The sequence below is a fragment of the Trachypithecus francoisi genome, unplaced genomic scaffold, assembly GCF_009764315.1.
Source record: "Trachypithecus francoisi isolate TF-2019V2 unplaced genomic scaffold, Tfra_2.0 Lachesis_group9, whole genome shotgun sequence".
In the NCBI taxonomy this organism is placed as follows: Eukaryota; Metazoa; Chordata; class Mammalia; order Primates; family Cercopithecidae; genus Trachypithecus; species Trachypithecus francoisi.
In genome coordinates this window covers 44,421,278-44,444,748 of record NW_022681474.1, presented here as the reverse complement: position 1 = coordinate 44,444,748, position 23,471 = coordinate 44,421,278, and the positions used below count along the sequence as shown (strand labels likewise).

Sequence of the window (23,471 nt, the reverse complement as noted above, 5' to 3'; positions counted from 1 at the left end):
TGGAAACCAGGCAGGGGAGCCACGGAGTAGTCACACAGGTTTTCTGCCGTCTTTCAACTGTTCTTATTTTGCTTTCATTTTTCATCAGCCCATGTGGCGTGTTTAATGTTGCACGCGAACGCAGTTTCTTCCGGGCCCTGGAGGCCCACGCACCCAACAGTGTTGTGCAAGTGACTGGAAACCACCTGAGTGTCCCTCTGTGGGGGTGGGTTGCCCAGCATGGAGCTCTACTCCTGTCACAATGAAGTCGACTGTCTGTTTTGGCGAGGGAAGTGACCACCGTTGATAAAATGAAAAGACGCCATGCAGAATACTGTGCACAGGGTAATTTTTAAAATTCTGTATGTCTGATTGCTTTTGTGGAGACAAAGGGAAGAATACGGAAGATCACACTCCTAATTGTTTAGCATTGCTTCTTAGCTCCTTCTTGGAATGGGGAGAAAGATGACACTTTAGACAATTCTGTGTTGTTTTATACAATGAGTAGGATATACTCACATAATTCATATGACTGAACTATAATGCATTTCAAAGGTTTTCAAATGTGGTATAAAAGAATGGACTTCTGGAGGCTCAGCATCTATGGAGCAGGGACCCACCCCAGAGAGGGACCTGCAGGCAAACCAGACCTGCCTATGCCAGGAAGGCTAGGAAGTGGCAATGGAGAAGCCATCCATGTCCCCTGGGGTTCCTGAGCTGGAAGCGGGCTTTGAGGCATCTCTTGGAAGCAGCTCTGGCACTGGTGTGGAGAGGGCACTGGTGTGGAGAGGGGGGGAGGCAGGGGGAACAGCCAGTGGACTCTGGCCAAAGTCCAGGAGAAGGTGATAGGAACTGAGTCAGCCTTGCCAGTGGGAGCCAAGGAGGGCAGAAATGGGGGTCCCAGAGAGTCATATCAGGCACTCTGCTTCTACATAAAATCCTTTCAAATCTGAAGTCCATATGCCCAATGATGGCCAGACAGCTCCATCATCTCAGCGCAGCTGAGCCTGGCACAGCCACACGTAAGGATCGGTGATAGCAGGTGAGAGTCTGGAGCAGTGTCTGCCTTGTCTCCACTGAAAAATTATGGGTGTCAAAATCAACAGCATCTCCTATATGAGTGCAACAATTACTTAGAAAATGCGATGTGAAAAAAAGAAAAGATCCTTTAATTTGGAATGAATTTAACAGTGTGGGGACCTGTAATGAACAAAAGTAAAAATCTTCGCTGAGAGCATACCTAGAATTTAATTAAGTTTAATAGAATTAAGTTCATACAGGAACACACCACACTGACACTCAGAAAGACCCCGTATTGTCAGATGTGCCATTAATCTGTGTATTAGCCAGTCTCCAATATGGTTCCAATGATGCTCTCCTCCTGGAACTCATACGCTTGCATAGTCACTCTCGCATGTATTAGGGTTGGGCTGAGTGGCCAGTCGAACATGCCAGAAGTGACATGTCCTAACAGATAGATGACTGGTTGCACACACTGTCTGATAACTCACTCTGGGGGAAATTATATTGTGAGAGCCAGGTGGAGAACTGAAGCCTCCCACCAACAGTCATGGAGTGAGGTTGGAAGGGATCCTCCAGCCCTGGCCAGCAGTTTCACTGTAGCCTCGTGAGAGACCCAGAGCCACAGTCACCCAGCTAAGCTGCTCCTAGATTCCTGACCCTCAGAAGGGTATGAGATATATATGTGCTGCTTTAAGGTGTTAAACTTGGGGATAATGTATTATACAGCAAAATGTAACTCAATATGTATTATGAGTAATACATAATACTCAAAATGTAACTCAGTATTATGCAGCAAAATGTAACTCAAGTTAATGTATACATTGAATATCATTTCGAGCCAAAACTGAAAGGAAATTGGGAAGTAGAGAGAGACTTGACAAAATGATTCCCAAGTTAACCAAAAGAATGAACAGGTAAGAAGCAGCCTTGAAAATATTGAGGAATAGTGAACTCTATATTGTGCCACTGTTCAAATTTATAAAATTAAACATTTTAGTTCTGATACAAGAACAGGTAGGTTGAACCAAAAAAGAGCTCTACTAAATCATTATTATATGATCAAAATGGCAGTTCAAAGTAGTGCAGAGAGGGTGAAAGCTCAGTCAATGAAGCTGGGACAATTTGCTAGATCCTCACCGGTGATCCTGCCAGCACACCCTTCAGTAGTCATGTCCTCTGGGGGTTCTGTGCATACATAAGAATAATTACTGCAACATCCATCATAACACTGAAAATTTCAGAGTAACTGATGTGTTCAATAAAAGGGGTTTAGATTATAAACGAGAGCACATCCGTAGGATAACATGTAATACAGCCACTGAATTGATGTTGAGAAATGTATTGGCCTAGATGGTGCTAGTGACGTGTTCGTTGGTAAGAGGGAAGACAGGTTTAAAATATTATGTGTAGCAATGTCCCAGTTTTACATATCTGCATCAGGAAAAAGAATCGTTCCACCCCCACTGCTATCTAAGGAGAGAAAGTAAGTTCTATTAAAAGGTGGTGCTCCAGATCTGGGCAGGATCCTTGCTAGGTTTGGAGATGAAGCTGTGTGGGGTGAGCTCAGTTCCTCTGCATAACACAGGCCAGGAAATTGGGGTTTCTGAGCTGCAGAGACAACAGGGGAAGAAGAGGGGGAGGTGGCCATACAACCCAAGCTTGTGGACCACCTTGCCCCAAATCTCATCAAAACTCGTGCTGTGAGATTTTTTTATTACTTTTAAAAATGAATTTAAACTTTATTTTTTTTAACGAATTTTCTCTAATTCTGCCAGAATAGAGGCAGGGCTCAACAGAGGTCCCTAAAGGACACAGGAGTTGGGGACACATGGGTTGCCAGGAGCAGGAGTCCCCAGACACTGGCAAAAATCATGGGGAGGGCTTGGGATTTTCCTCACCATGGGATCAGTGGCATGTGTCTCTAACAAACAAGCACACCCACACTGACATTGTAAACAACTGTACACACACACACATTCATGATTACAACAGCAGAGCCCAGGGTTGCAGCCAACCGGACCTGTGTCACCCAACTTGCCAGCCCAGAGACCTCCCAGGAAAGTCCTCCCTCCCATGACTCCCTTTCTACCTCTGTGCGGGGGTAACCACTCGGGGTAACCAGCAGGGTGCGCCACAGGGCTTTGGTTCACATTAGACAGACAAGGTATGCATGAGCCAGCCAGGCGCACAGTAGGTGACAGTGTGAGTTCTGCTTCTTTTTTTTTTTTTTTTTTTTTTTTTTGAGACAGAGTCTCGCTCTGTCACCCAGGCTGGAGTGCAGTGGCCGGATCTCAGCTCATTGCAAGCTCCGCCTCCCGGGTTCATGCTATTCTCCTGCCTCAGCCTCCCGAGTAGCTGGGACTACAGGCGCCCGTCACCACGCCCGGCTAGTTTTTTGTATTTTTTAGTAGAGACGGGGTTTCACCGTGTTAGCCAGGATGGTCTCGATCTCCTGACCTCGTGATCCGCCCGTCTTGGCCTCCCAAAGTGCTGGGATTACAGGCTTGAGCCACCGCGCTCAGCAAGTTCTGCTTCTTAATCTGGGGCCTGGTTCCTCACTAACTTAGTGAGTCAAAGTAATACTGGCTGAGGGAGTGGGCTGTGGTGGCTGCTTCTGTCTGACTAGAGAGCATCTCTGTACTCCAGGTTTAAAAGAAAAATTCTTGGCCAGGCGTGGTGGCTCATGCCTGTAATCCCAGCACTTTGGGAGGCCTAGGCGGCCGGGAGGTCAGGAGTTCGTGACCAGCCTGGCCAACATAGTGAAACTCCATCTCTACTAAAAATACAAAAATTAGCTGGATGTGGTGGCAGGCACCTGTAGTCCCAGCTACTCGGGAGGCTGAGGCAGGAGAATCACTTGCACCCAAGATCGGGCCACTGCACTCCAGCCTGGGGGACAGAGTGATAATCTGTCTCAAAAAACAGAGAAAAGAAAAAGTCTTGAGTGCTGGAGAGGCCTGTGACTCAGGTCTCAGAACGATAAACAAGAGAGAAATACACTGGGTTTCTATGATAGTCGCTAACTCGGGGCTGCTGGCAGTCATGTTTCCCTGCAGGGGAGAGGTCTGCGTGCCCTAAGAGAGAGCTGCCGGCATGCAGAGAGAAGCAGAGATGCTGACGATGGGGAGGAAAGCACACTAGCAGTGGTGAGGCTCCTTCCAGCAGCCGCAACCCTGGTTCCTCTCAGTAAGTGACCCTCACACATCCTTCCCATCTATGAGAGCCTGTAAACTCCTTTTGCTTAACCTTGTTTTAGGTAAGGTTTTAAACAATGGCCACCAGTGTGTCCTAACCACCCCAGTGACTTGAGTGTTTCTCCACTTCTCTTGCCTAGGATGCTGCGGAGATGGACAGGACCGGAGACTAAGGAGGTGAGAATCTTGGGCCACACCATCACTGAAGGCCCTTCCTGAGGTCTGCTTCCCACATGACGTCCTCCCAGGGCCCCGAATCCAGCCATCCACCTCCTTGTTGGACATAGGCTCCATTAGAGAGATGCGGGGCTCCAGGCCCCCTTGTTCCGCACCTCCCTGTGAGAAGCTGCTGACAGTGGTCACTCAGCACTAGAACAATTAAGTCTCAGCCCAGGACTGACTCTTTTTTAACTCAAAGGGCAGGAGGAAACTCCAGGACCCCAGATGGCAAACTGGCTCACGCTGTGGACAGCCTCCCACAAGGCCCTCTGGGGTCTCCCGGTACCCACTAAAGACCACACAGCCTGCCAGCTCTGCCTGCTGCCTCACTCACTGCAGACGAGTCCATCCACACCACAGGCCCTGCCCACTGGGCTTGAGACCACTCGGACCCGGAGCAAGAGAAGCAGGGTCCTTGCCCTGCAAGTGGCTGAGAACTTGAGTGAGCCAGACTCCCCCAGGCCAGGGGAGCCCTGTGCCCCCAATCTCTGTTCCCTCCCCAGTGGAACAACCAGGACCGAATTGTAAACCTTTCCTCATTCAGTTCTTAGAACAGTATTGTGAGGAAGGTAATTTCATTATCTCAAGTTCATATTTGAGGAAAGAGGCACAAGTTCACATAGCTGCTAATGATGGATCCAGGACTTAAACCCAGGTCTCATGGAACCCTGAGTAGCCCCTGCCCTCCCACCCCCATCCCTCCTCCCCTCCCCACACCCCAGGCTCTTGTTTTCAGCTGGACAATCCTTCCAGGGTCACACTGCTACAGACCCAAGAGCTACTGCTCAGCCTACCCCTCCCTAGTGACCAAATGTGGAGGGCACTGAAGGAATTCATGTGCCATCTGTCCCTTAATCTGAACATAGAGCACACATATCTCTGACCCCGTGGAGCCTACATCCCCACCCAGTGTGATAAGGAGCCCACCATCTCCAGGCTGTCCTGTGGAGCAGAAAGAAGGTTGAGCAGAGGCTGTGAACCAGGCAAATCCACCCACCACAGACTGGGCCCTAAGTTCCCTATAAAGGGAGATTTAGACAGCCAGGAAATCCAGTGCCAAGGTTCACTTCCCTAAACCATGGGACCTGGGGCACAGACCACTGCTGTCTTCCAATATGTGTACTCTCTTCTTTCTCCTACACACAGCTAGACCTTTGTGTCATTTCAGGTGGCTTGTGAGTTCTGGCCAGCAGAATGTGAGCACAAGCGGGGTACTCCCATCCTCCCTCCCTGATCCTCACCTCTTCCCCAACCACCAGCTGACTAGAGATGCCTCCAACAGCTACAGGAGGCTGGACCCACAACAGGAAAGGAGCCTGGGTTCATGAAAGACTGTGTGGAGCAGAGAATTCCCCACCCTAGTTCCCAGCAACTACCAGAGACTGTGGCATGAGCAAAAAAATTAACATTTTTCTTTTTCTTTTTTTTTTTTTTGAGATGGAGTCTCACTCTGTCACCCAGGCTGGAGTGCAGTGGTGCAATCTCGGCTCACTGCAAGCTCCACCTCCTGGGTTCAAGAAATTCTCCTGCCTCAGCCTCCAGAGTAGCTGGGACTACAGGCTCCTGCCACTAACCCCAGGTAATTTTTTGTATTTCTAGTAGAGACGGGGTTTCACTGTGTTAGCCAGGCTGGTCTTGATCTCCCGACCTCATGATCCGCCCACCTTGGCCTCCCAAAGTGTTGGGATTACAGGTGTGAGCCACCGCGCCCGGCTAAATAAACATTTTTCAAAGCCTCCCAAGTGTAGGTGATGTTTGTTCTAGTGGTTAGTCTATTCTGGCTCCATCCTTCTGTAACCAACCAAGGGCTGGTTAAAACAGTTTGTTGGGCCCCACCCCAGTTTCTGGTCCCACAGGCCTGAAGGAAGGGGCATATAATTTGCATTTTTATTTATTTATTTATTGAGATAGAGTTTCCGCTCTTGTCGCCTAGGCTAGAGTATTACACTCCAGATGCAATCTCGGCTCACTGCAACCTCTGCCTCCTGTGTTCAAGTGATACTCCTGCTTCGATCTCCCGAGTAGCTGGGATTACAGGCGCCCACCATCATGCCCGGGTAAATTTTGTGTATTTTTAGTAAAGACAGGGTTTCACTACATTGGCCAGGCTGGTCTCAAACTCCTGACCTCAGGTGACCCACCCGCCTTGGCTCCCCAAAGTACTGGGATTACAGGCGCGAACGACCGCACCTGGCCTGAATTTGCATTTTTAACAAGTGCTGGGGGTAATGCTGCAGCTGCTGCTGGTCTGGGGTGATGCTGTGGCTGCTGGCCTTGTGAACCACTGCCCAAGCGCGTAGCTGCAGTGTGGGAGTTACTATCCCATTTTGCTGAGGAAATGGTACCCAGTTCCTGCCCATCATGGGCACTGTGCTGCCTTCCTGCTGTGCCTCGTCAGTGCCTGCCCACATCGTTGCTCACTGATCATGGCCTGCGAGTTAGTGTCATCAGAAGGAGGGAAAAGAGTTCCTAGAGTGGAAACCCTGGGCTGTAAGCCTGGCTCTGCCACCTCCCAGCTGTCTGGCAGCAAGCAAGTTCCTTAGTCTGAGTCTGTTTCCTCTGATGTAAAAGGGGAAAAGGGTGTTCGTTTGCTCGCCACCCCCATCAGCCTGGCAGCTTTGTGCCCACAGTAGATTTTCTATGAGGACCTCTCACTGATGCACTTCAGTGGCAGAGACTTGGGACTAAAAGAGGACTTCTGGCCCCAGATGCCCCAGTGCCAGCCTCACCCCTGAGGGCCACAGTGAACACCCACGTCTCACCGCCTCCAAGGCAGCTGACACCTCTCCTGGTACAGGCTTGCAGGGGGGAACGGGGAATTGTACAGGGAAAAAAAAACTCAGACTACAATCACACATTTTAAATGCACACCTTTTCCAGTTATGAGGATTGTGTTGCAAAGAGGAAGGCGTGGAGAGTTTACTAGCCAGGGGATGGAGGACCCCAACACCCCAGTTTCTTAGAACATTCATTGCAGGTTCTCTTTTCATACTACCAAAGTCCTCCCACCCCCTCCCCCACCAACCACAGCTTCCAGGAATCACTGAGATTCACAGAGAAGGGAAGTAAACACAAGAACACAGTTATGTTGAAAAGATACTTGAATGCACATGTTGCAAACAAGGTGAGTCCCAGGAGTCATTCTGAAGAAAAAGACAGAATGACACTGAAATCCATCATGATGGTTATCCCAGGGAGTAAAGCCTTAAAGATCTCCTTGTCAGATGAGACTTTTAGAACAGACCCGACATTCTGTTGACTTAGAGGCGCTGATGTCATCCTCAGAGCCCAGGTGATACATACATTCCCCGATCTGGCCACAGAGTGGATGGCAGTGCTCTCAGCTGAGATGGGAACAGGCAGCAGGGCAGTTTTGGGTGTGGGTGGAATTAGGGGTTGGAGAAAGAGAAGCAAAGTTCAGCGGTTTTGGATGCAGCCCCTGAGGTGTCTGCAGGAGTGGATGGAGAGGCAGAGCTAACAAGCATTTGAGGACACTCAGGCTCTCTGGGTAGCAGACATGGCCTGAGTGATCCATTTACTACTGAGAGGACAGCGAGTGCCCTGGGCTGCCTCCCAGAGTGGCTGGCCCTTACCTAGGGCACCTGGCGGATGCTCTGGCCCCTCAGGATTCACTTTTCACCATGAGATACTGACTCCTTTAAATTTCTGCCTGCATCCTATTTTAAAAATGGCTCTGCTGGATGGACAAGTGTTGGAAGGAAATTTGGAAAAAGAAACAGAGATTCTGGTTGTCTTCAGTGGAAAACTATGCATTGGGGCCGGGCATGGTGGCTGATGCCTGTAATCCCAACACTTTGGGAGGCTAAGGCAGCTGGCTCACGAGGTCAGGAGTACGAGACAAACCCAGCCAACACAGTGAAAACCTGTATCTACTAAAAATACAAAAATTAGCCAGGCGTGGTGGCATGTGCCTGTAATCCCAGCTACTTGGGAGGCTGAGTCAGGAAAATCACTTGAACCCGGGAGGCAGAGGTTGTAGTGAGCCAAGATTGCACCACTGCACTCCAGCCTGGGTGACAAGAGGGAAACTCTGTCTCAAAAAAAAAGAAAAGAAAAAGGAAAACTATGCATTGCTTACGGCGCATCCTTGCAGTTATCTGATTCTAGACTTTCATTGCCTTTGAGCGATTTTTACAACTAAGTTGTAGAGTTAATGCAAAATAATTCTTGTCTATGGATGTGCATAATATATACGAATGAGGTTCAATTGACCTTTCTCCTCCACAAAAAAAATCCAGCCAGTTTCAACATTCCTTTACTCCATATAGATTTATGGTTCATTGTGATTTCTCTTTTGAATTGGCTGTTAATCTTAGCAGCACTCTCAATTACTGAGTTAAATAAAATATTTGGCATATGTACATGTAATATTTATGAGTCATGCCTTTTTAAAAAAAATTATCTTTAACAGAAGGCACAGGAAGGACTACTACCTCTCAGAGATGGAAAGGCTTGCCATGATCCATGCAGCACAAAGCCCACCCCCAGCCATATCATCCCAGACAGGAAGGGTGTAGCCTGGGCTTGCATACCTCCAAGGACAGGGTGCTCAGTCCCTCCTAGAGGCCACTTCACGTCTTCCCATATTGGATCACAGCTCTGACTTTAAAAGAGAACAAGTACAAATCGAAAACTAGAAGAAAACACTATGGTCCTTCCTGCTGACAGCTGAGTACTTGGGCCTAAATCAGCATCTACACACGCGGCCTGCAACCCTGGGTTCCGTGCAAAGGCAGTGTGACTGAAATGGCTGCAGGGGGAGCGAGGAGAGAGGACAACACAGGCTCGCAGTAACACTTCCACTGCCTCAGAACAAAACCCTGGATTTCCTGACCTTCCAGCAGTCCGTGTGTATTTTCAAATACCTGGTTTTTCTCAGGGCACCAGGGCAAGCCGAGCAAGGCCCACACACGCTAGTCTCACACATGTCCCCCAGCACCACCCCCAGGTTCCCAGCCCTGCCGAGCTATCCTCACGAAGACGGACACCCTCCCTTGTAGGAGGTGTGGAGGAGCACCCAGTCCCACTCTGAGGCCTCAGGTAATCCCAGCACATCCCAGGGCCTCTGTTCTCTTTATGAGTGGGTCCAGATAGGGTCCACCAACCATCCAAACATGATGTCCTGCTGTCTTCAGAGCGCATTATCCCCAGCATTGATGTTCACAATAATGCCCTTTCTCCCTGTGGACCATCCCTCCTGGGCCCCAGGCCTCTGTGGCCTACTTGCCCCTTGGCTGGTGATGGCCACTCTGCTGCTTCTGGGGGCTCCTGGGCAACTTCGGCTGTGCTGGTTTCTGGTAGGATCTGCGCTCCAGGCAAGAAGCAACCCCCTAGCTTGCCTCCCCGCCTCTATGGCAAAGAAAGCGAACAGACCTTGAACTCTAAATGCCTGCTGAGGCTTGCCGCAGACCTCGAAGCCTTGTTCCTAAAGGGACAGGGAAGTGGACTGTTTCATTTCAGCATGGTTCAGTCTAAGCTGTCTGACATGCGACCCAGGCAGCTTTTTCATAGGGACTGGCAGCCACAGATAAAATCCCCCAATCATTAAAATTATGTGAGCAATAATTCAGGGGATGCATACTAAATAATGTGGATCTTTGTTAGATGCTTTATCCATCTCAACTCATTTAATCCTTGAAACCACCTCACAGGGTAGGAGGTTTTGCCACCCTACACCCACACACACCAGCAATGGTCAGGCAGCAACAGGCACACCCCAGCCCTGAGCACCTACTCATTAAAATGCGATCCCACCTCCCAGAACTCCTCTAAAAACATGTTTTTTTCTTATACACCATAAGAAGTAATTCCAATAACAAAACACTGTACTTTTTTCTTCTAAGTCCTTGTAAGTGCAAAACCCTGCAAACAACTCTAATGTCCATCTACAGAAGTGCGATGGCAACAGTTGACAGCATCCCCAGCCTTCGTCCCCCTCCTGGAGGATGCTGCATTTCACAGCCACATGGTTTCAGTGGGATGATGAAGCACGAGGAAGCGGGGGTCCCTTCCCTTGCTGGCTTCACCACCACACCACCCCCATCACGGGGAGGCTCGGGGTTTTCTGTAGTAGACTCCTTCCCTCCACCATAGATGAAGGGGACGCTGTGGAAGGCAGAGCAGAGAGAAAAGGAAACAAGATCCTGCTGACGTCACTGAGCCACTTGGATCAACTCAACCCTGAAACTCACCCCACCTTTGGACTTTCCAGTTTCGGGAGCCAAAACCTCCCCTCATTGTTTAGGCCAGTTTGAATTGGGTTTTCTATTACCTGCGACTGTAAATGGACTCCTCTGGTACAAAGGCAAGGCCCATCTGCTCTTGGCACACTCCTACAACTGATGGCGTGACCGTGAAAACGCACTGTGGATCAGTATATTAAGTAACATTTATAAAATACTATGTAAAATGATTCCATGGGTGTGATGACCCAAGTATATGGATGGATATTTTCAGGAAGGATTCCTAATACTAGTTACCTCTGGGGAACAGAAGACATACTTTCACTTTTCACTTTACATTCTCCTATGTTTAGATTTTTATTTAAGTGTACTTTTTAAAAAGACTAGTTTAAAAGTTGTTTGAGGTGTCAAAATTATAGTCCAAGGTGATAATTTATTCTGGTAGTTTTTTTTTTTTTTTTAATTTTTTGAGATGAAGTCTCCTCTGTCACCCAGGCTGGAATGCAGTGGCTCGATCTTGGCTCCCTGCAACCTCTGCCTCCCAGGTTCAGGCGATTCTCCTGCCTCAGCCTCCCAAGCAGCTGGGACTACAGGTGCACACCACCACACCTGACTAATTTTTGTATTTTTAGCAGAAACTGGATGTCACCATGTTGTTCAGGCTGGTCTCGAACTCCTGGCCTCAAGTGATCTGCCTGCCTCAGCCTCCCAAAGTGCTGGGATTACAGGCATCAGTCACTGCACCCGGCCAGTTCTGGTAGTTATTAAACCACGCATTGGAAGCCCCTGCTGGAATATAAGATGCAGAGCACAGAAAGAAAGCCGAGTGAAGAAAGAATTGTTTTGGACCCTTGTAAGGAATCCTCGTCCTCCTTCTCCAAAGCTGGGCTCCCTGAAGTTGGCAATTTCATCAAAACAGTATCTACTTAAAAGTACCCTTAACTTTTTCTTCCAAAGTAACACAGTAGCCCCAAGTTCTACAATGTCCACTTCGTGTTGTCCTGAGGCACCCTGGAGACGTCAAAAGCATTTGAGAATGGACATGCCTTTTCTTTTTAAGACGGAGTCTCGCTCTGTCACCCAGGCTGGAGTGCAGTGGCACGATCTCGGCTTACTGCAAGCTCTACCTCCCGGTTCACACCATTCTCCTGTCTCAGTCTCCCAAGTAGCTGGGACTATAGGTCTATAGGTGCCCGCCACTAAGCCCAGCTAATTTTTTGTCTTTTTAGTAGAAACAGGGTTTCACCGTGTTAGCCAGGATGGTGATCGTGCCTTTAATGCAGGCTTGAACAGGAATGGCCAAGCCTCGCCAACTTGATAAGGACCTTTAGAGGCGTATGGATCCCCAGATTTCTGGAGGGCATCCAGATGAATGAGAACAGGGTTGCAGGTGGTCACCTGCAGCATTCTCCTGGGCACGATGACAGACACAGGGAAGTGTCTCTACCAAGATCCATCATGGGGTCAGGTTCCCATAGTCCCAGACATACAACCTAAAAACTGTGGACAAACACACATATAACCCTAGAGCTGGAAAGGCCCACCCATGAAGGTCATTCAGCACTCCACCCCACACCCGCCAACCAGCACAGCTGAAAGCTCTGGATCAGTGGGTGACAGGCTGATGCATCTGACATTTGGGCAGAGACCTTCCCATGACAGCAGGATGCCTCAGGTGCCGGGGCCACTGCTGCCTCCCTCCATTCTCTGCAGTCTATGTTCCTCTGAGACTGCTGGCTGAGAAGCCATCAGGTGGGTTCCCTGATGAGACTGAGACCCTCTCTGCTCTGCTGGGAGCCTTCCAACACTGCAGCCACCTACACTCACATGCGTGCCCGTCACCTCCCCAGTGGCCTCTGCATGGAATCTCCCAGAGAAATTCCATGTTCCAGGAAGGTTCTGCATCCATTAATTTTCACTGTTATTCATGAGGAAACCCAGTGCCAGGCTTCTTGTGGACCATGCAGATGGTTTTTCAGCCCAGCCCACAGCCCTGCCCTGTGGGAAGTGGGATTCCCTGGAGGCCGGTGAGGACAGCTGCAGCAGAGTCCTGAGCAGACGGATGGGAGAGGCCAGAGAACTCGCGAGCCCGGGCCTCTGAAGCAGAGAAGCAGAGGACGTTCAGGAGGTGCAGTGTCTGGTGCTAGAGGCCGAAGGCCAGGGTTGACAACTGGGATAAGCAGCTTTCAGCTACGTGGGGCATGGTGGGTGGTGGAAAGGAAGGGGTACAGACAGCCCAGATAAGAAGCTGCCTGGGAAAGAAAGGAGGGAGCCATAGGGCCTAGGCAAGTTTTTAGGATGAGGAAAGGAAGGCCAGCGACAGGAAGAAGGGACAGGAAAAATAACGTGACAAGATCCTGAGGGGGTGGGCCAGGGTTGAGGAGGGGGTACAGGAAGGACCCCAAAGCTTTCAAGTGAGCATGTGCATGGTGGGGTGAGGAGAGGGTGCCAATGCCACAGCTGGCCTCCAACCAGGGAAGACGGGGATTCAGGACAGGCCTGTGCTGAGTGGGGAGTGCACAGGAGGCCTACCCTGTACCTCTGTGCAGAGAGCCGATGCTGGGTGGAGACTGCCAGTGCCCGGCTCTCATCCTTGCTTTCTTTCCATTCCTCATCCAACTATTCAGAGTCCCATGATACGGCTGAGAACGGCCAGAAGGGTCTATAGTTGAAAGACAAACCCAACTCTGCAAGTCACACCGAGACTTCATCCTGAACCAGGTCTACAGGAATAGATGGGTCAGGCCTGCAGGAGCCTTCCAGGAGCTCTGGCAGGGAGGGTCTGCGGCCACCCACTCCCCCAGGGAAGGCTGGATCAGAGGCATCTAGTGAGGCAGCCACCACCACCAACCCCCTTCAGAGAGGCCGGCACACCCAGGACACACAGCTCGTGCAGCGGCAGTGCCCAGGCTTCAATCCCGTGTCCCCACTTCGACTCAGTGTCCCTAAGCTCTTTTCCCTGGATCAATAAATAGTATCGCCCAGGGGTGGACAGAAATAACCTAAAACAATGTTTCCTCTAGACTGAAAGTGCTGCCACACAGAATCTTAAAAAAAAAAAAAAAATGCACTCAATGAAATGTAAGTCAGATTGTGCTGATGATGGGCTGCCTCTACCATCCACCCTTCTGTAAGGTCTACATACCCTAGCCCTTGGTTCCTCTGGCAGCTGCGTTTACCACTGAGATGCTTAGCAACATCTTGATAGTGACCCCAAACAAAAACGACCAAAACAACAGCATTAATACAAAGATATATTCCATAAAAGAGTTTGGCAGTCAAAGAGAAGCCTCATACTTCCGAAAAACACAAGCATTCTTCTTCTCCTAGTCTACAGAGAATTGTAAAAAACAAACAAACAAAAAAACCAGGAAAAAAAAGATAATATCATCATCAACAAACAGCCACCAGTATACACCACACTAGAATGTACACTCCAGCAAGTAACTGAAGGTTGCACTCGATCCCTGAACGACGAGAAGTGGTCCGAGCTATGGCAAAGCGTTAGAAAGTAGCCCAGCTAGACAAATGCCCCAGCTATCCCCAGGGGAATTATTCAGTACTTAAGAAGACTTCATTTCCAAGAGCAGGCCCCAGAAAAGCCCTGACAGGAAGGGTGGACCAGTGACCACCGACATCCGGTCACCAGAAACAAAACGCCCAGACCTTCTGAGCAGCTGCAGCCTGGGGTTGTGGCTCGGCATGGGGCGTGGTTGCAGAACAGCTATCTCCAGAGAGAAGCAAATGGCAGGTCAGCCAGCCCTGGGTATGCGGCCACAAGAGGAGCCCTGGCCAACTGTTTCAGGCTAGCCGTCTTGAGCTGGGGCTCCCTGGGCTTGCAGTGGGGAGGGTCAGGATTCAAGTTCTGGGTGACAATTTCAGTAGCACCAAGACCAGAAGACAGTGAGGCCACGCTGGGGAGTGGGGGAGTGCTTGTATGTGGGATACATGGAGGGAGGCTGCAGTATGTGGAGGGGAAGGAGAGGCTGTTGTGGGCTGGTTCTTAAGACACTCGAGGGGACTCAAAAGGGTTGGCTCCAGCCGTGGACACTATGTAAGGCTGCTCAGAGGAGAATGCTGGAGGAGAGGAAGAGGAAGTGAAATGGTGTGAGAACATTCTTACCCCTATAAATAAACTATTTACACACTTTAAGAAAAGGAGAGCCGGCTCTCAGTGAAGAACCATGCCCACCACCCCACCGGCGCCATCAGGGCTTAATGCTGTCAAGACCAGAGGCAGTTCTGGCACCGGGAGAACAGCTGGTGGACACAGGGGGGCAGTGGACAAGGCACTCCCGTGGCACCAGTCCACGCACTGGCTCAGGCTTACTTCACTTGAACATGGCTGAGGATCCTGCAAACCACCCCTGATGTGTGCATGCCCCCGCAGACTGCGCTGGCACTCAGAGGCCCAGCGGAGCCACATCTGCCTACCCAGTTACGGGCAGGCCCCCGTGCTGCTTGGCTTGATGGAGAGAGATGCCTTGTCCATGCCTGTGGGTCCCTCTACCCACGGCCCACCCACAGATGTGGCTGACCGAAAGCAGAAGTCTGGATGCCAGTGGAGAGGGGACCAGGGTGTCCTGCAGACGTGCTTGAGCTGCAGGGGGACTGAGTCAATCCCTCCTGGCAGCCACAGGAGCCCTCTCTGTCTTTCAGTCACCACTCCCACATAAAGACACATTCTCTGTCTCTGGATAGACTCCAGAGGGATACAGTCACAAGTCTGAACAGGTAACAAGGGGGCCCCTTGGTCTTCAGCACCAGCAAGCAGAAGCAGAGAGGTCACGTCACGCTGAGGCTGAAGATGGGGAGCTGGCTCTGGGGGTGTCGGCTCCTCTCCCTCTGGACTTAGGGCTGACGGCAGAGAAAGGCTCTAGCTTCCCGGTGTGGCTCAGCTCGGCTCCCTCAACTCTGCTCCTTAGAAATGATGGCCGGCCTTCACTGCCTCGATGTCCGAGATCAGGGTCCTTGCCAGGAAGATGCCAAATATCTGAAACCAACACCAGCAGAGTCAGTGACCATTGCTGGGGCCCAAAGGCAGAGGGCAGGGAGCGGAAGGTGAGGTTGGGAGCTCCCACTGCACGCCTCTCCTCATGCCCCTGCTGCAACTGAGGACGGAAGGTGAGGTTGGGAGCTTCCACTGCACGTCTCTCCTCACCCTCTCCCGCTGCAACTGAGGATGCAGAGATAGCACCGTGGAGCCAGTGGCACAGCACAGCTACTCCTCCCGCAAAAAGGGGTTCTGGGGTCTAGTCTGTTACATCCCCAGAGCCTAGAAGAGGCAAACCACAGGCAGCACAAGCAAAAGAGACACTCTGCCCTGCCTCCAACGTGATTAAGTGCGTCACAAGCCATGGGGCAGGACACGCCTGTCCCTGGGTTAAACTAAAAATAACAGGGTCACCCTGACTGTTTCTGATTCCCAAAATAATAAATCTTGAGTGTTTCCCGTAAACGTCGATTCCACAAAAAGACCAAGGCCACCCCCAATTTCAGCTGTGCTAATGTCTGAAGGTTCATCCCAATCTTGGTGAGTGGGAAATCGTGAGAGAAGACTGATGTTCTTCTAACGTGAACAGACGAACATGAACTTCGTGACCTCTGGAAATGGCTTTTTTTTCCCTTTAAATTCTTGTGTGGTTCTAATTTGACTAGTCAGTCCTTCTGAAGTATGATTCTTCCCTTGCCCATTTTGCAAATAACTTTTTTCTTTCCTTTTCCAGTTGCTTCCTCCTATTTCTTAGTCTTCCTTGAAGGAGGAAGGCATGTGTGGGTGGCTGGTGGCCCTGGGTCCACCTCAGTCACCCTCTTCAAGGCAAGAACAGAGTCAAACACTTTATAAATGGTGTTATTTTCCACACAAGAACTGCATCAGTGGACCCAGAAGCTGCAGCTTCTTGGAAGCCCTGAACAGCACTGGAAAGACTCCTGGTTTCTCTGATCACTGAATTCTTGACTTTCTCTGCCACTTCTTCTCCTGGCAGTCACTGACCAGCCCAGTCACTCCAAGCCTCACTGCCCGCTCAGCCACCAACATCCTCCCACATGTGAAACCTGGTTCAAATGAACAAGCACAGCCTGGGAGGGGAAAGGATGCCACAAATGGCAGCTGGCCTCAGAGGATGTCTCATGGACAGGGAAGATACCTGACAATCCCAGCCTAGGGACCAGAGACAGGAGGAGAGGTCCCGGGGCGAGTGCACACCCTGACCCTCAGGCCACCCTCAGGCCCCAGGTGACCAAGAGTTTAGCCTCCCCATCTGCAGCACTTGATGGCTCACCCCGAGCACACTCCTGACCCACCTCCAGACAGGCAGTGACCCTTCTGCAGCCCACCGGGCCCTCTGGAGAGGGCTGCCATTAGGACCTGTGCAGGGCCACAAGCCCCTCCCAGCCTGCCCCCGCCCAGAGGGCGCCCCTATCGGTAGCATTTATGGAAGCCACCATTCTCCTCCCCAATACGTTTACACACATACACTCTCTCAGCACTGGACAGCCAGTTGAATCCCTTTTTTTATTCTGCAAATCCCTTAATACCATACCCAAGCTGGACCCATGCACTCTATGTTAAGGGCCCAACCTCACATGAAAAAAGGCCACCTGCCAATCCTACAGGCTCCCGGGACACACCTGCAGCAGCGAGATGGCGATGAAGATGCCAGCCACAATGTAAATGTTCCGCGGGAGCCAGCTCTCCAGCGCCTGGATGCAGCCTTTCGTGAAGATGGACTCGTCCCACTTGCTCTTCAGCTGCAGGGGAACACCACAGGGGCCTGAGCCTTTGGCACGCACAATGTCCCCACCCTGATCCCCTAGCAAACTCCGGCAAGGAGCGGTGCAAAGCAGGGTGGGAACGAGGGATCCAGGAGGCAGGCAAGGACTCTCCAGGAGATGCTCGTCAGCTCCTCCCAGCCTCTGCCCCTCGCTGGGCACCGTGCCATCGCACCACCTGTCTGACCAAAGGCTCCCTGGCTGTTTCCCTTCAGGTCTCCAGAGATTTCAAGACCAACTTTCTCAAGATTCCCTTCCCCAGTGTCCACATCTGGAGAAAGAGAAGGGACTTGAAGGCTTGGAGAAGGATGTGCCTTTAAAGGGAGAGAAACCTGGAAAAGGGGGTCTAGAGTCTCCTAAAAAGAGAAGAAGGGTGCTTCTCAGAGCGGGCATCCCACTGGTAAGCTCGGCTCCAGGAGACAGAGCCAGCAGGCAACAGTCACCAGCCAACCGGCTCCCTCCAGTGCTGACCCCGGTGGGGTATCAGTAACCATCCCAGCACACACCCCAGCCCTGCCCACCCCACACAGGGCAATCGGCCCCAGCCCCCTCACACCTATCAGCCTCCTCCATGGCAACACAATGGAGCATTAGTCCCTAACTTTAGAGGTGTTAGGGGCTAAACTGTGTCCTCAAAATCTATACACTGAAGTCCTAACCCCCAGGACCTCAGAACGTGATTGTATTTGGAGACGGGCTCTTTACAGAGGTAATTACGCTACAATGAGGCCATCAGGGTGCCCCCTAATCCAATATGAAGAGCATCATGCTAAGAAGAGGAGATCAGGACACAGACATGCACAGAGGGGAGCCCACATGAGGACACAGGGAGAGGACAGCCACCTGCAGCCAGGAGAGAAGCCTGGAACAGACCCTTCCATCACAGCTCTCTAAAGGCACCCATCTTGCCAGCACCTTGATTTTGGACGTCTAGCCTCCAAACTGTAAGAAAATAAATGTCTGCTGTAGCTTAAATTTCTGTTTGTGGTATGTTGTGACAGCAGCCTTTGCAAATTAATGTAAGTGGCAAAACAACTCATAATTAGGGAAGCTGATGTTGATACAGGTTCTTATCTTAGTCCATTCAGGTAACTATAATAAAATACTATCGATTATGTGGCTTATAAACAACAGAAATTTATTTCTCACAGTCCTGGGGGCTGGAAAGTTCAAGATCAGGGCACTGGCAAATTTGGTGTTGGATGAGGGCCCACTTTCTGGTTCAGGGATGGTACCCTTTCACTGTGTCTTCACACAGTGGAGTGACAAATAAGCTCTCTGGGCCTCTTTCATAAGGGCACTCATCCCACTCATAAGGACTCTGCCCTCATGACCCAATCCCCTCCCTAAGACCCCACCTCTTAATACCATCACATTGGGGCTTAAGTTCCAATATGTGAATTTGGGGAAACACAAACATTCCGTTTACAGAAGTTTCTCCCTGTAAAATGCAGATCCCTAAAGAAGGACAGTTGCCCAGGCTGTAGGGACACATCCCTCGTATGCACGGTTAACAGGAGGGGTCTCTGCAGATTCCTCGAGACTCCTCCCTTTTAGAACAGCAGTCATTCATATCACCAAAAACCACTAGAACAAGGACTGGAGTGGGGTAGGGTCTTGCTTCTCTTTGCATCCAAGAGCACACTCCCTACAGCCTAAAGGAAGTCCTGGAGGACAGAGCCTCACCCCTGCCCCAGGCCTGCCTCCCTCTTTGTCAGCACTGCCTCCACACAGAGGCCAGACCAAGGCACATACACTCCTGCAGCTGTCCCCTTAACGAGAGACATCTTCTGGGATGCCAAGGAGCCTCCTAAAAATGCAGTCTTTGTCCCTCAAAACTTCCATCCCACCTCTTTAAATGCAGCAACTCCTAGTTGTTGGGACTGCGGCTCACAAGGCTTGGAATCACCATTACTGCTCCCAGGGGTCCTGCCGCCAGCTCAGGAAGCGGTATGTGTGACCCTGTGCCCATGCTCAGCTTAGGTGGCATCAGGAGCTTCACGGCCCCGATTTTCCCCACTTCAATTTGCACTTGTGCTAAATCAGGATGTTGAACCATAGGGAATGAAACCTAAAGAACTCTTCAAGTTGTATACACTAGAGCTCTCACCTGAATCCTGACATCATATCCACACTGTGTGTTCACAACTTTTTGCTGCAAGAAAAGTAGAAAAATTAGCTGCTTTTGGTGTCTCAAGAACCTAATGGTAAGAGGCTCTAGAAAAGACATGACCAAACACTAGCAAACATTTGTGCAAATTCCATTACAGCTCATATCCTTCAATCACGCCACCAACTAATCCTTCAGGCCAGGACAGAGTGGCAAACTTTCTCTGTGAAGGGCTAGACAGTGAATATTTCAGACACATACTCAATTCTGCTTTTGTTGCATGAGAGCCGGCACTGACAATCTGTAAACAAACAGGAATGGCTGTATTTCAAGAAAACTTCATGGACACTGAAATTTGAATTTCATATAATTTTCATGTGCCCCAAAATATTATTCTTCTTTTGATTTATTTCCAACCATTTAAAAACATCTGAAAGCATTCTTAGCTCACAGGTCATGGAAAAATAACAGGCCAGATTTGGCCTGGGGGCCACAGTTTGCTAGGAGGTAACACCTATACTTGGAGGTAAGAATTATACATGCTAAAACCAACACTTACGAGACTGGTACATTTCACAGTCGCAGCGGAGACCTCAGAAGAGCTGTGCAGTTTCAGCAAATCTGAGCCTCTCCTGAGCTGCAGAACTTGCCCATATTAATCGTGGTGATGCTCTGCCTTCTCAAAGCCCATAACCCAGGACCAGGCTTTACATAACTGCACCAAGAGCTGGCAACATGCCCATGCCCAGTTCTACTCAGGCTCAGCTCAGGCAAAATTCACAGCTCCTTCACGGGTCACCCCAACAACACAGCTTCTGGAACCCAAGGACGTTGGCCTTGGATTGGGAATGCAAATAGGTATAGAAAGGACATGACAGGTGCAGTGGCCCACACCTGTAATCCCAGCACTTTGGGAGGCTAAGATGGGCAGATCGCGGCCGGGCGCGGTGGCTCAAGCCTGTAATCCCAGCACTTTGGGAGGCCGAGAAGGGTGGATCACGAGGTCAGGAGATCGAAACCATCCTGGCTAACACGGTGAAACCCCGTCTCTACTAAAAATACAAAAAAACTAGCTGGGCGAGGTGGCGGGCGCCTGCAGTCCCAGCTACTCGGGAGGCTGAGGCAAGAGAATGGCATAAACCTGGGGGGCGGAGCTTGCAGTGAGCTGAGATCCGGCCACTGCACTCCAGCCTGGGAGACAGAGCCAGACTCCGTCTCAAAAAAAAAAAAAAGATGGGCAGATCGCCTTGAGCCCAGGAGTTGAAGACCAGTCTGGGCAACATGGTGAAACCCCATCTCTACAAAAAATACAAAAATTAGCCAGGAGTGGTGCTCAAGCCTGTGGTCCTATCTACTTGGGAAATTGAGGCCAGAGAATTGCTTGAGCCCGGGGAAATAATACTGTTTTCTCCTGCCTCACCCAGAACACCAAGGCCAGGGTGGGTCATGCAAGCAGTGTTCCTAGAATGTACACACATCGGATTTCGGAGCTGGGCAGCCTTGTGGAGGGTGTGGAGAGAGCACACCCACTCCTCAGACGTCCATGAGAGAAAAGTACCCCAGAGCACTGGAGGAGTCAGGAAAGCTGCTGGGCTTCAGGAAGGGCGGGCTCCCTGTGTCCCAGCACAAGCCAACTCACCGCAGGATCTGGCACGCAGCAGGAGAAGGGGACCCCGCACTTCTCTCGGCTGTAGCTGGCACCGCTGCAATTGAAGTAGACGTTGAGATCCCAGTCTTCAGGGCCATATGCGCCACAGCACTGGTTCTGCAACCACAAAAGCCAGAACTGTTAGGGGCTCCAAGACAGGGCCATGGCTGCCCAGCATAGGGCAACATTCATGGTGATGCCAGGCTAAGTCTGCTGGCATCTACCATGCAGAGAAACCAGGGCCCGCCCCGCTACCCCTCCATGTGCAGAGATGCTAAGCTGGCAACACAGGCAGCCCTTTGAGAAGAAAATAGCTGGCCTGTAGCCCAGGCCCATAACCTCAGCGACTCGGGAGGTTGAGATGGGAGGATGGTTTGAGCCCAGGAGCTGGAAATAAATCTGGGCAACACAGCAAGACTGCACCCCCGCCCCCCCCGCCCATCAGGAAGGAAGGAAGGAAGGAGGAAGGAGGGAGGGAGGGGGGAGGGGAGGGAGGGAGGGAGGGGAGGGGAGGGAGGGAAAGAAAAGAGAGAAAGAGAGGAAAGGAGAAAAAGGGGGAGAGAAAGAGAAAGAAATGAAAGAAAGAAAAGAAAAGAAAAAAGAAAGGAGGGAGGGAGGATAAAAAAGGAAAGAGAGAGAGAGAGAGAGAACCTGCTCTTTTGATGTGTTAAAGAAAATAATAAAAACAAATAAAAGGGAAATGGCAGTGAAGGTATCTCCTGGCCACAGTGCCTCCTCTGTCTAACCCACATCGCTGGCTCAGTGGAGCCCTCTGACCCCACTGCCAGGCACAACATACCCAGTCCAAGTCCTCCTTAGCAGGGAGCTTGCCCTTCTTCCCAGCCTCCTCAAAGAAGACTCCTCCTCCCAGTCTCCTCAGAGGATGGGAGAGTGGCCTCTCTCCTTTAAGGCCCCCTCGGCACCTTGGTGTGGTCCTTTACTTGCCACAAGAGAACACTTCCTAGTATGCAGTGTTCTCCTCCCTGAGAAACTTGCAAGCGAATTCCCCTTTTCACCCCTTTACAAAAAACAGCTGCTGGCCGAGCACGGTGGCTCAAGCCTGTAATCCCAGCACTTTGGGAGGCCAAGACGGGCGGATCACGAGGTCAGGAGATCGAGACCATCCTGGCTAACACGGTGAAACCCCGTCTATACTAAAAAATGCAAAAAACTAGCCAGGCGAGGTGGCGGGCGCCTGTAGTCCCAGCTACTCTGGAGGCTGAGGCAGGAGAATGGCGGAGCTTGCAGTGAGCTGAGATCCGACCACTGCACTCCAGCCTGGGCGACAGAGCGAGACTCCGTCTCAAAAAAAAAAAAAAATAGCTGCTAAGTGTCTGCTCCTCAGAAAAGAGGTCCAATGAGGGTGAAAGGTAACACAATCAAAGCTCTGCCCCACACCTGGGGCCTCTGCCCTCCCCTTCCTATCATCTAGTGTGGCTACAAAGAAAATCCTTATTTGACTAAAAACTTTGTCAAAACCAAACACTGAAAGCATCATTGTGAAGTTGACAGTGTCTCTTCCCCTAAAAAACTTTTTCGCATTTGCCCTTACAGCTGACATGGTTATGGCAATAATCACAACAAATGATAACAGCGATTTCTGGTTGTTTTGTTTTGCTTACTTCTCAGGTAAAATCATCTCCCCCACACCTCCACTGTTCCACTTGCTTTAGTGATTACCCGAAATTTCATTCCAAGGAAGCTGTGTAATTTACTGAATCCCTCTCCTGGGAAGTTTTTTTTTATTATTATCATTTATTTTATTTATTTATTTTTTTGAGACAGAGTCTCGCTCTGTCGCCCAAGCTAGAGTGCAGTGGTGTGATTTCAGCTCACTACCAGCTCCGCCTCCCACGTTCACGCCATTCTCCTGCCTCAGCCTCCCAAGTAGCTGGGACTACAGGCGCCCGCCACCTCGCCCGGCTAGTTTTTTGTATTTTTTAGTAGAGATGGGGTTTCACCGTGTTAGCCAGAATGGTCTCGATCTCCTGACCTCGTGATCCACCCGCCTCAGCCTCCCAAAGTGCTGGGATTGCAGGCATGAGCCACCACGCCCGGGCAGAAGTTTTACTTTTAAAAGAAAAAGAAGTCAATGGAGAAAACTATGTTTTTAAGGCAATGCAGGGACGAACCACAACCTAGCATGCTGACACCAGCAAGCCAAGAGTATGTGAAAATGAAAAAAGGATGGTGGCACTAAACAGAAAAGAAAGGAGAGGTATCAAAACATGGCTGGGATTTGGTGACTTTCACAGACTAATACACATTAGTAATAACAATACAGACAGGGTCTTTGGTACCATAAATGGGTTTTGCTGGAT

The 23,471-nt window shown here is 50.4% G+C and overlaps 1 protein-coding gene across 4 annotated transcripts in view; it reads right to left on the bottom strand.

Moving 5' to 3' along the window:
- Positions 1-10,950: 10,950 nt before the first annotated feature.
- TSPAN14 (tetraspanin 14) overlaps positions 10,951-23,471 on the bottom strand; it is a 67,148-nt gene continuing 54,627 nt past the window's right edge. For all 4 annotated transcript variants that reach the window (XM_033209292.1, XM_033209295.1, XM_033209291.1 and 1 more), the window contains 4 exons: positions 21,142-21,267; positions 19,503-19,547; positions 17,252-17,371; positions 10,951-15,611 (listed from right to left, as the gene is read on the bottom strand). In XM_033209292.1, the coding sequence (XP_033065183.1) occupies positions 15,540-15,611; positions 17,252-17,371; positions 19,503-19,547; positions 21,142-21,267 (363 nt within the window). In that variant the 3' untranslated portion in view covers positions 10,951-15,539. The remainder of the gene's footprint in view (positions 15,612-17,251; positions 17,372-19,502; positions 19,548-21,141; positions 21,268-23,471) is intronic.